At 37.2% G+C, this 15,511-nt stretch overlaps 1 protein-coding gene across 2 annotated transcripts in view; it reads left to right on the top strand.

Moving 5' to 3' along the window:
* MOSPD2 (motile sperm domain containing 2) overlaps positions 1-15,511 on the top strand; it is a 49,749-nt gene that overhangs the window by 12,317 nt on the left and 21,921 nt on the right. For both annotated transcript variants that reach the window (XM_023198968.1, XM_023198969.1), the window contains exons 3-5: positions 8,234-8,389; positions 10,812-10,898; positions 12,581-12,735. In XM_023198968.1, coding sequence (XP_023054736.1) covers positions 8,234-8,389; positions 10,812-10,898; positions 12,581-12,735 — 398 coding nt within the window. The remainder of the gene's footprint in view (positions 1-8,233; positions 8,390-10,811; positions 10,899-12,580; positions 12,736-15,511) is intronic.

Here is a 15,511-nt window from a genome sequence, read left to right as displayed (position 1 = left end):
AAAAGTAATCTTGTTTCGGCAGTACTTTCATTAGGTAAAATGTTAGTTAGGGTGAAAGACATTAATACATATAAGAAGGGATACTATTCGTGATAAGAGGAACCATAAAAGTGTATAACACCTAGGAACTAACAACATAAAAAACTACCTAACCATATAACCTTAAAATACTCAAAGCAAAAGCACCCAGAATCATAAGGGAACTCAAGAAATCTACAAACTTGTTGAAGATTTTAACAACCCTCTTTCAGAAATAGAACTAGCAGGCAAGAAATATTTAAGATTTAGAAGATTTTAACACTACAATGAGTAAATTTGATTATAGATATATATGTGTATGTATATGAGTATATAGACTCTCCTGCCCAACTAGTAGAGAATATATACTTTTTGAATATATATTTGTACTTTCAGAGTCTTTGCAAACATTCACCACATACTAAGTCATAAAGGGGGTCTCAGAAAATTCCAAAGAAGCTACATCATACAGACCATGCTCATACATGATTAAGCAACTACATCAGAAGTCACAATAACAGGTACTTAAACACATGTCATATGATAGAAAACTAGAATAACACACCTCTAAATAACCCATGGATTACCAACTTCTCAGCAATGTGTGTAATTCTTCTGCTAAATAGCCCATGGGTTAAAGAGGACATCACAATGGAAATTCCAGAGTACTTATAGTTAAGTGTATCTTCTAAAAACCTACAGCAAATGTCATGTTTAATTGGGGAACTTTAGAATAATTCCCATAAAGTCAAGAAAAAGACAATGATTTCTGCTATTATTTCAATAATTCTACATTATATAGGATAACTTAGTTATGAACATGGCAGGAAAATATGAGGTATAAAGTTTGCCAATCTTATCATAGGCTTATGATAACAACACAAAAACTTCTAAACTGCCTAATCTAGCAAAGAAATGTAAGGCTTTTATGGGAAGATGAAGGGTAACTTCAGCTTTATCTATGACATTGTAGTCCTTTTATTAAAAAAAAAACTGAAGCCAATAACTTAATATTTGTTAATTTTGGGCTACAGCTACATAAGTATTTGTCAACATCATTTTCTGTTCTATAATTTTTTAACTTTTCAAAAGAGAAGGAAGAAAAACAGTTTGTTAGTGAAGTTCTGGGTCCTCAGTGAACTCAAGATCTACTAGGGGATAGACTTGTACATGGCTAATCATTCAGTAACAAAGATTTAGCATGTACTTACTGTGTGTTGGGCAGAGTTGGAGGGAACAGGGTGTGACTTTTCAAAGTCCCTGACCTCGTGGAGCTTAGTAGAGGAGACAGCATCAGTCCCTCTCCTCTCAGGCCATCCCCTATTTGAGGAGCTCCTCTCAAAATGACTGACTCTTACTATTATTCTATTAGTTTTGATGAAATTGGCCTTACATTCTCCCATTTGACCAAAATGAGCCAAGTGAATGATTATAGATAGTGTGCTTTTGCCAAGACCTTGAGGCAGAGTCTGTAATATACAGGAATAGACCAAGGTCCATTATATCTAATTAACCTGGATAACTGGTGACTAATGAGGACCTGGGGAACAGTTTTGAAAGTTTAGCTTTGCTTGTTCAAGTGTACTAAGGAATCTAGCTCTTGAAGGATAAGAACTGAAACAGAAAGCACCTCCCCTTTTTGCAATAGACCAGAGATCAACAAAGTCCTGTTTTTGTATGACCCTTGAGCCAAGCCTTTCAAAGGTTGTTACACACAGACACGCACACACACACGAGAGAGAGAGAGAGAAAGAAAGAAAGAAGAAAGAGAGAGAGAAAGAAAGAAATCAGCAACAGAGAATGTAATATGGCCCTCAGAGTCTTAGATATTTGCCATCTGGGCCTATACAGAATAAGTTTGCCAGCCCCTGCAGTAGAACAACAGTTCTCGAAGTGTGATCCCTGACCAGCAGCATCAGCAGTATGTAGGAACTGGTTACAAATACCAATTGTCAGATCCCACCCAGAATTAAACAGTCTAGGGGTGGGGCCCAGTAATCCCAGTTTTAATAAGCCCTCCTAATCATTCTGATATGTGCTGAAGTTGAAGAATCATTGCTATAGACCAATGGCTTAATCCCATTATAAAAGATTACCTGTCTCTCAGTCTCACCAGTTTCACAAAAAAGTGGAGATTCGGAATAGGTTGTGGCCAACTAGCAGAGAATAATCTTGAGGGAACATTTTGTTCTTTTGTCTTGATCACACCCATTACTGACAATTACACAGTCCAGCTAATAGAAATAGTCCATCCAATACAAATGCTCTTTTAAGGCCCTAGAAGCACTTTCAGTGGATCTGTGCTCAGAGTATGGAGAAATAAGAAATCCTAAGATGTTTTAAACTACTATAATGATCTAGAGTTATATGTTTGCTGCTTTGGAACATTAACTGTTCTCTAGTTTTCATTATCAGAATACTTTCATGTTTTTTCAACCTTTATCTGAAATTTAGGCACATTTATAATAACAATATACTTCCAAGATTTTCCTTACTGGTTAACTAATAGGTAAATTTGAATTTAGTCTTCTTTTCATGGTTAGCATTCTATCATATGTTGATAGAAATTCATTTGTATAGTGTTTAAGTTTTTCAGTGTTCTTGATCTTTCCAAGACTGTAGGTAGACAGACCTCATTTTCATTTTACAGAGAAGAATAGAAAGCCTAGAGCCTGCTTAGCTTCACTATACATAGTGGCATGGGTCTTCCAAGTCCATCATTCTACTCTACATCCTGAATGTGGCCAGAAATTTTCTCACGTTGTTAACCTTAAAACACAGTTTCTGACCTGTTGGTAACATCACTAGCCAACAAATGCAAGAGAAAAAAAAGAAAAGTTTATAATAAAGTTTGCTATTTTGCAAGTAAGAATTATAGTTTCTTTATCTTACAACACAATTTTTTAAAAATATTAATTTTTTTATTTAAAAAATCGTATGTGTGAGAGAAACAGAACATACACATGCATGTATATGGAGAGACGTGAAAAGCTGAGACAGGTCATCTTTACCTTGGAACATTTAATACTGTGTGTTCCTAGAGACATATCACCATTGTCTTGTATCTTTAATTCTTTCTCTGCCAAATTATGGACTTTACAATTTATTTGGTGGTAATACACTTGTATAAATGTAAGAACAATTTACAGAGCAAAATTCATGTTAGAACAAATAAATAGTAGAAAGGGCCAATGAACCACAGGGTGCTGATAGTTCATTAAGAAGGTTTCTTCATGAAGGATTGGCTGAAATTAGCTATTTTAAAGAAATACAGAGATGAGGCTTAAAAATCCACCACTTAGAATTAATGTTGTTTTTGATGTGGTTTTCACCATTATTATGAGACACGGTATCATTCGTGTATGAGGACAAGTATTGGGAGAATATATATATACACACACACATATATCTTTTTATAAAACTGATCATATTCTATTCTATTCACACCTTCTGATATGCTTTGGCTCTCTCCCCACCCAAATCATCTTGAATTATAACTCCCACAATTCCCATGTGTCATGGGAGAAACCTGGTGGGAGGTGATTGAATTATGGGGGCAGGTCTTTCCTGCACTGTTCTCATGATAGTGAATGAGTCTCACGAGATCTGGTAGTTTTAAAAATGGGAGTTTCCCTGCACAACCTATCTCTTTGCTTGCCACCATCCGTATAAGACATGACTTGCTCCTCCTTGCCTTCTGCCATGATTGTGAGGCCTCCCCAGCCACGTGGAACTGTAAGTCCATTAAACCTCTTCTTCTTCCCAGTCTCAGGTATGTCTTCATCAGCAGCCATTATGAAAACAGACTAACCCAGTAAATATATATATATATATATCCTATTAGTTCTGTCCATCTAGAGAACCCTGACTAATACACCTTCTCACCCTCATCTCTACACTTTAATTGTGATAAAGTTTTTCAAAAAAATGTCCTAGGTGTGTGTGTGCATGTGCATTCATGTGTGTTTTTTGTTGTTGTTGTTTTTGTTTGTTTGTTTGTTTTGAGACGGAGTCTCGCTCTGTCGCCCAGGCTGGAGTGCAGTGGCCGGATCTCAGCTCACTGCAAGCTCCGCCTCCCGGGTTTACGCCATTCTCCTGCCTCAGCCTCCTGAGTAGCTGGGACTACATTAGCTGGGACTACAGGCGCCCGCCACCTCGCCCGGTTTTTTTTTTTTTTTTTTTTTTTTTTTTTGTATTTTTTAGTAGAGACGGGGTTTCACTGTGTTAGCCAGGATGGTCTCGATCTCCTGACCTCGTGATCCGCCCGTCTCGGCCTCCCAAAGTGCTGGGATTACAGGCTTGAGCCATCGCGCCCGGCCTCATGTGTGTTTTTATATCTTTAACCTTTTTGAGTGTACATCTTTAGCATCTTTCTGTAACATCTTGTCTTAGTCAATTTTGTGATGCTATAACAAAATACCTGAAATTTCTTCAGTCTTAGTCCATTTATCTTGCTTTAAAGGAATACCTGAGGCTGAGTGATTTATAAAGAACAGAACACGGTAATTTATAAAGAACAGAAATGTATTTTCTCAGTTTTGGAGGCTAGGAAGTCTCCGATCAAGGTGCCAGTATTTAGTGTCTAGTAAGGGCCTTCTTGCTGTGTCCTCCTGTGACAGCAAGTGGAAGGGCAAGAGGAGGACACTGCTGCATGAAGCCTCTTTTATGAGGGCCTTAATAACATTCATGAGGGAGGAACCCTCATGGCCTAATCACCTATTAAAGAGCCTACCCTTAATCCTGTCACATTGGCAACACTTGAATTTAGGAGAGACTTGCTTCAAACCATAGCACATCTGAACTTACCAAAGGACTGGTTTTCTGAAATTTCCAATCACTTGAGGGCTCAGTTGTCTGTAGGCTGTGTGTGAAAGCAGCAAATTCTGTTGACATAAGCACAATTAATTATCACCCTTGGCCTTGTGCTTCCAGGCCATGTTTTCCTTACCTTCAATGCCCATTTTATTATGTTTCTTTCTCTGCCTCTTCGATCTTTACCTCCCTCACCTTTCTCTTCTCTGTGTCTCATTCTATCTGTCTCTCCCCCTCTCTTCCCCCTCACCCCTCTCCTCTGTCCTGTTGTCCTCTGTCCTCTTCTGCCTCTACTTTTCTCCTGCCTCTCTCCCCCAACCCCCATGTGCCTAGCTCTCAAATCTTTATCTTCTCTTTTCTTTCCCCCACTCTGATTTCATTTCTATTTGTCTAGGAGTAAATGGTCAACAACTAGCATGTTATATGTAAGAACATTAATAAAAATCATTTTAATATAAATGGGGATTTCTAATTTCAAAGATCAACATTGCTGAAAGCTATCAAAGAGCCATGGACTTTAAATTTCTTAGTAATGGGCATTCATTTGTTTATGGTATGCCTAGTGATGGTACTAGCAGTGGTGGGAAAAATGACAACAACAACAATAGTGTTTTATTCTTCTTAATATGGCTAATATTTGCTGACTTTTTACCACTTGCCATATATTGTTGTAAGTAATTGGTTTTTAGAATATATCTGGGGACCCTCGGGGATGGCCAAGACTTTCAGAAAGCTATGAGGTCAAAACTGTTTTCATAATAATGCTAAGATATCATTTGCCTTTTTCACTTTCTTTACATTTGCACTGATTACACAGAAGCAATGGCGTGTAATCAGTACTGGTTGCTTCGCCCAAATCAAGGCAGGTAGTCATTGTAGTCCTCATTGTCAGCATTCTTAGTTTAAAAAAAAAAAAAAGCCAATTTTATTTTAGAAAGTCCCTGATAAAACAGTAAATTGTATTAAGTCTTGACCCTTGAGTACATGTCCTTTCAATGTTCTGTGTGACAAAATGGGGAACTATGCATAAAACACTTCTACATGCTAAATATGTTTGAGTTGCCAACTGAATTAGTCACCTGTTTCACAGGCGACCCTTTTTATTTGAAAAAAACTTTTTTAAATGTCCGTTGAATACTGATGAATTTTCAAATAGCAGAGCTAAACAACAATCTCTAAGATTACCTACCACAGAACAACTCATTTTATAGATTAGAAAAATACAACCCAGATGTTAAAAGCCATATCCAAGACAACACTCTTACAAATGCGTGATTTATGGCCTCATCTTATATTTTATAATGCCTTAAATTTCCAAATACTTTCATATATATATACTTTTTCATCCGATCCTCATACAGCATTGTGAGTATGTAAAACAGCTTAAAGATAAGGAAATTGAGACTCAGGGAAGACAATTCTGTGAATGCATTTTATGTTTTCCTGGCCTTTCAGCTATTATCTCTGAGGGCCTGAAGTAAGGCAGTGCAAATCAAGAAGAGATAGAATCCATAAAACCTGGCAACTAACTAGATGCAGAAGAAAAGGAAATGAAGGAGCCAGGGAATTTCCTGAAGTTGTTTTGCTTTGTTTTGTTTTTTTTGTATGAACCTTAGGAGGGTATGACTAACTGAGAAAAAAATGAAAAGGAATCGATTCCATCAACATGTTTATGGAAGGCCTTTTCATTGGCACTACTGTAATCTGCTTTGGAGGATGCTTAGATGTATAGACTGTCTGTCTCTACTGTCTATTTGGGAGATATGTCTTCCATGCCAGTAACTCTTATTTCAAGGTAAAAGTGGTAAGCACCTTAAGAAAAGCTTAGTTCAAGTCCCATAAAAGTAATTGCTTTTGCACCAACCTAATACTTCTAGACTCAGGGAAAATTTTATGAAAAGGGGAGCATTTGAAAGGAGACTTGCAGAATGGTAGCATTTGGATGTGCAGAGACAAGGGAAGTTCAGTTACAGAATAATAGAGCAGGGCAAGGAAGGAGGAATGTCTGCTATGCAAATTAGTGGGAATATAGTGTGTGTGAGAGCAAATGATGAGAAATTATTGTTATTAGAAATAATTTTTCCAAGAAATTATTGAAAATGTTGGCCAGAGTCTGAAAATAGTAAATACCATAATATGGCATACATGATCAGTTTTCCATAGGTACTTAGTTAATTTTTTTTTTTACTGTTTTGTTGTTGTTGTTGTTGTTTTCTTTTTTTGTCCTTATTTTTGTATTTAATTTTTTTTATTTATTTATTTATTTTAGACAGAGTCTCACTCAGTCACCCAGGGTGGAGTGCAGTGGCACAATCTCAGCTCACTGCAACCTCCGCCTCCCGGGTTCAAGCGATTCTTTTGCCTCAGCCACCCAGGTAGCTGGGACTACAGGGTGCGCCACCATGCCCAGCTAATTTTTGTATTTTTAGTAGAGAGGGGGTTCCTCCATGTTGCCCAGGCTGGTCTCAAACTCCTGACCTCAGGTGATCTGCCCGCCTCAGCCTCCCAAAGTGCTGGGATTACAGGCATGAGTCACCACACCCAGCCTACTTAAATTTTTTTTAATGACACTTGCCAAACAAATGTCTTTTTAAAGTACAACTTAGTTATTTCTTTACGTATGAAATTTCTTTATTTTTCATTGACTTAAGAATTTCAAGTTCAGATAACATAATTGATCTTCCCAGATGTTGGTGTATAGTTTTAGAGAGGGCTGTACCAAATATTTTACTCTGGTGTAATTTTTAACATCTGTAGTGGCTTATTTAAACCTGCAGTCTTTAGATAACTGTATTCTCCTCACACTTGGAAATTCCATCAGTCTTAGTCCATTTGTGTTGCTATAAAGGAATACCTGAGGCTGAGTGATGTATAAAGAAAAGAGGTTTATTTGGCCCATGGTTCTCCAGGCTATGCAAGAAGTATGGTGTCAGTATCTGCTTCTGGTCAGGACCTCAGGAAGATTCCACTCATGACATAAGACCAAGGAAAGCAGGCATCACATGGTGAGAGAAAAGGCAAGAGAAAAAGGAGGAGGTGCCAGGCTCTTTTCAACAATCAGTTCGAGTGTGAACTAAGAGCAAGAATTCAGTCGTTGTCATGAGAATGACACCAAGCCACTCTTGAGGGGTCCTCCCCATGACCCAAACACCTCCCACCAGGCCCCACCTCCAACCCTGGGCATCAGATTTCAACAAGAGACTTGGGGGAACCAAACAAACCATATCCCAGACAATAGCACCATCAATCTTTTAAATGGCACTTTTATCTGAACTACATCCCTGAGTCTATCCTCAAATAGCTTAACTTTGTCTTTGAAGTCTTTCTTCTCCTTTGCTATTAGTGGTTATTTTTTGCTGCAGAATTAATCTGACTTGGATGTTTATTCCTGTTTTTTCCCTAGATAAGTCAGATAAATATGATGCACGTGATGTTGAAAGGCTACAACAAGATGATAACTGGGTTGAAAGTTACTTATCTTGGAGACATAATATTGTAGATGAAACACTGAAGATGCTCGATGAGAGTTTTCAGTGGAGGAAAGAAATTTCTGTCAACGGTAAGCTGTTCAATTTAACCTTGACTGTAATATATCCTGTATAAATGGCATTGTTTTACATTTATCTAATCATGTATTTGCACATACTCCTAGCAGTCATCATAAACACCAAAATATAATTATTTATAAAGACCCAGTAATACTTTCAAAGGGACAGCTTATAAGTCTTTTTAGTAGGAACGTTCATAAGGAAATCAGATCACCAGAGAGCAGAATCACACTCAGATTCTTCAGTCACAGCAGAGTTTCCTAATCTGTGTTTAATTCAGTACCATTAAGCAATAGCAAGACAGTAGCTTTGCTACTAGGCCTAGAAATAAGGAGATACTGTCCATTTTTCTCAATTATTTCCTATGCCCTTCTCTATCCCCACAGTTCCTTGTGCTAATAGGTTAATAGGTACACCATATAGAATTGTTAAATGAATAAGAGTCACCCCAAAAATGCAAGCTTATCCCCAGGGAAGCCTATCACAGTCTTCTCTTTATATTGTTTTTATTTTTGTCGGTACATAGTAGATGTATATATTTTGGGGTACATGCAGCCTTAGCTTCTTAATTTCTAAGTCTGCTACTAGATTGAATTTTTTTCCAAAAATGGGAGTTTCAAGTCTTGTAGTTTTATAATGGTCTTCAAGTATATGATGACCTGTTAGTTCTCTCCTCCAAAAAATTGAATAAGAAGAAACTGGCATAACTTCTGATTTCAGTTAGGCATAAAGCAGAATTTTCTGTCCTTGAGGATTATAACCTCTGAAGTGACTTGAATCTGAAGACTTAACACAAAATGGTCAACAAATAAATCTAGAGCAGATACTCTCCTCACTCTTCATGCTTGCACAAGGAATCCCTGAAAAGGGGAGTAGTAAGAAATAACGTGATTGGAAATTTAACAACCATAGGTAATTTCAACAGTGAAGCATTTATTAACCAAACAAAGAAATATAAATCTGATATTTCTAAATGAATTCAGTACCCAATAAATATTTAAATTCAACAATGTTTGTTTTCTTACATAGAATTGCTATTTTCTGGTGGAAAATAGCAGAGATCTGGTAAAAGGGGGTGGGGAAAGATAAATCTTTGAAAGATCTTAAGGTACTGCTGGTGAATGAAACAAAAGCATTGGCATTTGCTGCCTTGCTATGTTGATCCTTAGCCTCCCCAAAAACTGGAGAGGCACTCTGTTTGTTCCTCCTGCTGAAGTTCAAGTTCTCACTTTTTTTGTTTTCATTTCTTATTTTCTCTTTTCTTTCTTTCTTTCTTTTATTTTATTTTGAGACAGGGTCTTGCTCTGTCACCCAGGCTGGAATGCAGTGTTGTGATCATAGCTCACTGCAGCCTTCAATGCCTGGGCTTAGGTAAGCCTCCCACCTCAGCCTCCTGAGTAGCTGGGACGGCAGGCATATGCCACCATGCCTGGCTAATTTTTATTTATTTATTTTTAATTTATTTGTCATTATTATTATTATTATTTTTGAGACGGAGTCTCGCTCTGTTGCCCAGGCTGGAGTGCATGGCGCGATCTCGGCTTACTGCAAGCTCTGCCTCCCAGGTTCACACCATTCTCCTGCCTCAGCCTCCCAAGTAGCTAGGACTACAGGCGCCCACCACAAAGCCTGGCTAATTTTTTGTATTTTTAGCAGAGACAGGGTTTCACCGTGTTAGCCAGGATGGTGTCAATCTCCTGACCTCGTGATCCACCCGCCTCAGACTCCCAAAGTGCTGGGATTACAGGCGTGAGCCACCGCACCCGGCCTAATTTTTATATATTTATCTTTGTAGAGAGGGAGTCTCACTGTGTTGCCCAGGCTGGTCTCGAACTCCTGGCCTCAAATGATACTCCCATGTTGGCCTCCCAAAGTGCTGGGATTTTATGAGTCACCATGCCTGGCTAAAGGTTTTTAAATGCATTAAAGTCTACTAGATAACAAACTTTGTATTAGGTTGGTGCAAAAGTAATTGCAGCATTTGCCATTATGTTTAACTGCAAATACCACAGTTACTTTTGCACCAACCTAATAGAAAAATACCATTTTACTAAAGAAAACAAAGAGATTTTTTTCTACTAATTCTGAGGCTGCAATGTGGATATTTACTGGAATGTTCTCTTGAAACTCTGATAGTGATATTTGTTTGCAAGTCATTATGTGAAACAATCAAAATGTGGAAATGTATACACATAAATAATGACCTCTCAGGGGAAACGGAGTTTGTCCATTTTGGTCACCTGTGTCATTATTTCGTTTGTTTCCTTGGTAGGAAACACCACTTTATATTGCCAGGGATTTTCTTTTTGAATGTTTGCGTACATTATATCATTTTTACATATCAGAACTACTACATAACATTATCTTTACATTATGAGTTTTATTTTTAAACCCCTAAATGACAACTACTGATCAAAGCTTCCCACTTTTTAGACCTTAATGAATCCTCCATTCCCAGATGGTTATTGGAAATTGGTGTTATTTATCTCCACGGTTATGACAAAGAAGGTAACAAATTGTGTAAGTATATTTATGTTCTGGCTTTTCAAGATTTTGAGATTGAGATATCTATGTCAACTGAATTAAGAATTAGCAGAACTTTCTCCATCTGTAGCACTCCTCAAGTCTACTGCAATGAGGGATTGGTAGAACCGTTTTTACAGAGTGTTAGATACTTAGTAGCTGTGCATACTGTTTGCGTTATAATAAAGTAGGCAATAAAGGCAAGTGCTGCATCCTACAGCATAAACAAAGTTATTTAATTCAGAGTCATTATCTTCTTTCTAATCTGACTGTGATATTAAAACTCAACTTAGTGTTTTTATGGAGAATTTTTTTTGACAGTCGCTAAAGGTTGCTAAGTAGGCCTTTTTCTTTTCAAGTCTCCCATAATCTCACTCTAGCTTTTTCTGAAATGTGCATTATAATGAAAGGAACAGTAACAATCATCTCTTTTGTTCCAATGACTCCCCTGTTATACCTCTCTCCCACTGGCCCCAAATCCAGCCTGGTTTTGTACCCGGGATGCAACTTGGCAGGCGAGTTTGAGCCCCATACTGAACAGATGCCCTGCACTCATCTTCACTTCTCCATAGCATGTTGTCTGTCCGTTTCAGCAATACTCTTTTTGCATTTTCCTCTTACTGCCACCGCTTCCTTTTCAACGTTTTTTTCTCATTTTTCTTCTTCCTCCTGTCCCTTAAAGGTGTTTCCCAGGCTTTATTCCTTTCTTGCATCTTTTACTTTACAGCTGATACAGTGTCCTTGGGTGATCAATCACGAGCATCTTGGCAGCTTTAGCTACCTCCCCCAGCACAGTGTTGACCCCACGCTATCCCCAGGACACATGCACATACCTAGCTACCCACTGACTGGCCCCACCTGCCTGTCAGCAGCCTTTAGCACAACACACTACTGAACATCCATGCCCCTCCACTTGCTCACTTTCTGTATTGCCCACCTCAGGCCCACTCATTGGCTCTTCCTGTAATATAGCTTCAATTTGGCCTCTTTTCCATCCTCACCAGCTACTTCCTCAATTCAGTTTCTAGCTACTACCCCTTTGCCCCAGTCCCTTCCCAGGTCATAACCTGGTGGGTTTCCTTCTCTGCCTCCTCCACTCTACCCTCTGTGCTATTGCCTGAAAGGTGTTCTAAAATAGGAAAATCAAAATGCCCTAGAGTTTCATTCAGAGTCCTTCAAGTCCAGTTCTTTCCTATTTTGCTTCTCCTCTCACCACTCATCACACTTCGTCTTAGCTACCACCACCTGAACAGTTTACCATGCTCCACACACATGCGCGGCACTGGCTCATGCCTCCATCGCCCTGTGTCAGTATCTTTCCTCTGGATGGAACATTGTTTCCAGTGCTCGACGAAAGCAGTGATTTTCTTTTTTGTTAAGCACAATGCAGAGCACATTTAGATTATTATCAAATAGTGTTTGTCCATCTGTTTTCTTTTCCCTCTTACAAGTGAAATTTGTTTATTTCCTAAGGGACAGAAACAGTCTGTCTCTTTGCTACTCTTTCATTTAAGGCTCCCAAGTGCCAACTGTTTCTCACTGAAAATAAGAAAGAGATGTTTTTGGTCTAAGATACAAAATGAATTGTAAATGAAAAATGTCAAGGGAAAGACAATATATATGTATAATAATAATATAATGCCATAAGTCTTGTTCTTATTTTTATCTTCTGCTTAAAGTCTGGATCAGGGTGAAGTATCATATAAAAGACCAGAAAACCATATCGGACAAAAAGAAGCTCATAGCATTCTGGTTGGAGCGTTATGCTAAGAGGGAAAATGGGAAACCTGTAACAGTGATGTTTGACCTGTCAGAAACTGGAATAAATAGCATTGTAAGCATTTTTCATTCATTCCAAATCAGTGTTTATCATGACTTCCTCTCTTTCTCCTGTCCTTGCTGCCAACCACATATTGCTGTAAAATTGAGGTAACTAACTTATATTAGGGATTTATTTTTTCGCCTTGCAGCGTGAGTGTAGTCAAACATGGAATAGGGTTTGCAAAGAATTAAATTTGTTTCTGTATTTGGCGTTGAAAGTGTTGATTTCCTAGAAATGTTCCTTGTCTGACACACAGGATGGGGAGGTAGCATGTCAAGGCTGGCAAGGTATGAATCGATGTGATAACTGTGAACTTTGATATCAAAGCTAATATCCTATAGCATCTGCCCCGGTGTGTGCCACAGAGTAGTATATTCAGGAAATATCAAGTAAGGTAATATACCATCTCGAATTTGTTATATTCATACCATGTTTTACAGTTGCAAGATGTTCACATGAGTTTTGCACATATAACACTTCGTGATTTTATTGAGTGTTTTTGTTTGCTTGTTTGGATTTGTTTTCTATCTGTTTGATTTGGTTAGCTTTGGAAACCAGTTTTCCTCAGGTGATTTTTTTGCCAAGCTTGAAAAATAAGTAAAACCTACCTGTCTTTAATTTGGGTCCTTGTGACCTTAGTGATACCTACAAACCCTTCAGCAGCAATTGAGATTACTTGGCACATTTATTCTAACTACAGTCTCTTATATTTAATCTGTGGCTGATTCTGATAGCAGTAATGTCGTATTCGCAAACGTGCTCAGGGCAGTGTTGAAATCTTTTCGGAATTCCATTTGGCAAAGTATGTTAAGAACCTTAAAGTGTTTGTATTTATACTCTTTGCCTGGTAACCAACTTCTGGAAATCTATTCTAAAGAAATAATCCCGAATACAGAAAAAGCATCATATATCAAAATATTTTCTCAGTGTCATTTAAAGTAATGAAAAATTAGAAAAGAAATGTAAATGTTCAACATGATGAAATGGCAGATTATGGTATATCTAATTGATGGAGTATATATAGCTATGTAAAATGTTGTTTATAAGGAATTTGTAGTAATATTGGAGGGCACACTTTTTTCTGAGATGAAAAAAGCTGTTTGATTACACATACTGTAATATGCGTGTATACTATACCATGGTGATACATAGCACAACAAAGGAAACTGTAGACATTATAACAAACACAAAATAGGCTAGAGAGAACTGCTAACAAGAGTTTTTTTGCAGTGGCAGGACCACAGACTTTTTTTCATGTTTCTATTTCTCTTTTTATGTTTCAAGGATCCGATGCCCTGGAGTTTTCCAACCTAGTTTCCTTGTCAATGGGTTTTAAATTAGAGAGAGTAAATTATTTTATATCCAAAATCAAAATCAATTTGCCTAGATAAATAAATATGCCATAAAAATAAATCATGATTCTTTTATCCTTTGGATATGATGGTTTCCTAATTATAACCCAGAATCATGAAGAATAAATGTTAATATTTTTGTTGCCAAGTATAAGGAAAGAGAATTGACTTGAACTGTTTTATTTTTTCAAGCTACTTATATCTCACCATCTTTAATTTGTAAATAAGGTGTATTTGCACTGCTAAGAATTTAAGTCATTATTGTTTTAAAATACTTGAATCTTGCTGAATAATTTATTTTGATAAATGACCCTTTCATGATTCACAAAGAATTTAAGTGAGCTTATAAAGATGTCTACAAAATCTCAAGGCAAAAAATAAGAAAATCATTTGCTAGAGTTGGGACACCAGTTTGGCTCTAAGCTTTCAGCTGCCTGGCTGAAAGAAATGTAATCATTTAAAATTATTCAGCAACCATCCTTCACAACCAGTGTCTTAGAAGTATATCCATTCCTAATACTTGAACTAGAAAGTCTTTCATGGGTCCTCAAAAGGACGTTTTACAAGATAATGGATAACAGCCTCGAAAACTTCCTTATATAATGCTGAGCAATAGGGTTGATGGAGCTATTTCTTGTAGTCCCCATGAATAGAACATACCAGTGACATCTTATCATATCCACTTGAATTAGCAGTAACTCACCATTTTACGAAGAAGGATATTCAATTAAATAAATGATAGAAACAAGAATGTTATACCAAGACTATTTAGACAAAGTCTCTGGGGGCCATAAATTATAAACTAGGTAAACTAGGTAACCAAATTTTTATATAACTGGTTCTTTTCAGCCATTTTCTTTGACTGTTACTTAACTACCAATTATGAAAACTCCATGCACAGTGGCTATAATGATTAGTTACAAAGGTATTATTTTATATATATATATATACACACACACAAAGGTATTATTTTATATATATATATATATACACACACACACACACACACACACAAAAGTATTATTATATATATACCCATAACAAATACTTAAGATAGTTAAGGACGCTTACTTTTAGCTTACTGCAATTAAAGATGCTGCAACTAACATTCCAGGGATGAATTTATAGACTTTCATCTCTAGGACAACCCACCTTTCCAGTAATTGTGATGGATTTCAGTTTGCTTGGTTATATCTTTCATTCCATAGTCTTTATAAGATGACCAATCAGAATTAGTGAATCAGTATGTGGCCATGGAGTAAAATGACCCATGGAAATAATAACCTTAATGACCTAATTTACTGTTGCTGTGCTCAAAGCAGTAGAACCAACCAGATAGCTATGTTTGTAGTCTCCCAGAAATCAGAATCAGTGAACAACACTGGAATATAAACTGATAAACTAATTATAGGTCTCTAAATAAAATGAAAAAAGCC

Source organism: Piliocolobus tephrosceles, chromosome Y, assembly GCF_002776525.5.
Source record: "Piliocolobus tephrosceles isolate RC106 chromosome Y, ASM277652v3, whole genome shotgun sequence".
NCBI classification, from domain to species: Eukaryota; Metazoa; Chordata; class Mammalia; order Primates; family Cercopithecidae; genus Piliocolobus; species Piliocolobus tephrosceles.
Note: the sequence above shows the minus strand (reverse complement) of the source record. Positions and strands in the feature narration are given on the sequence as shown.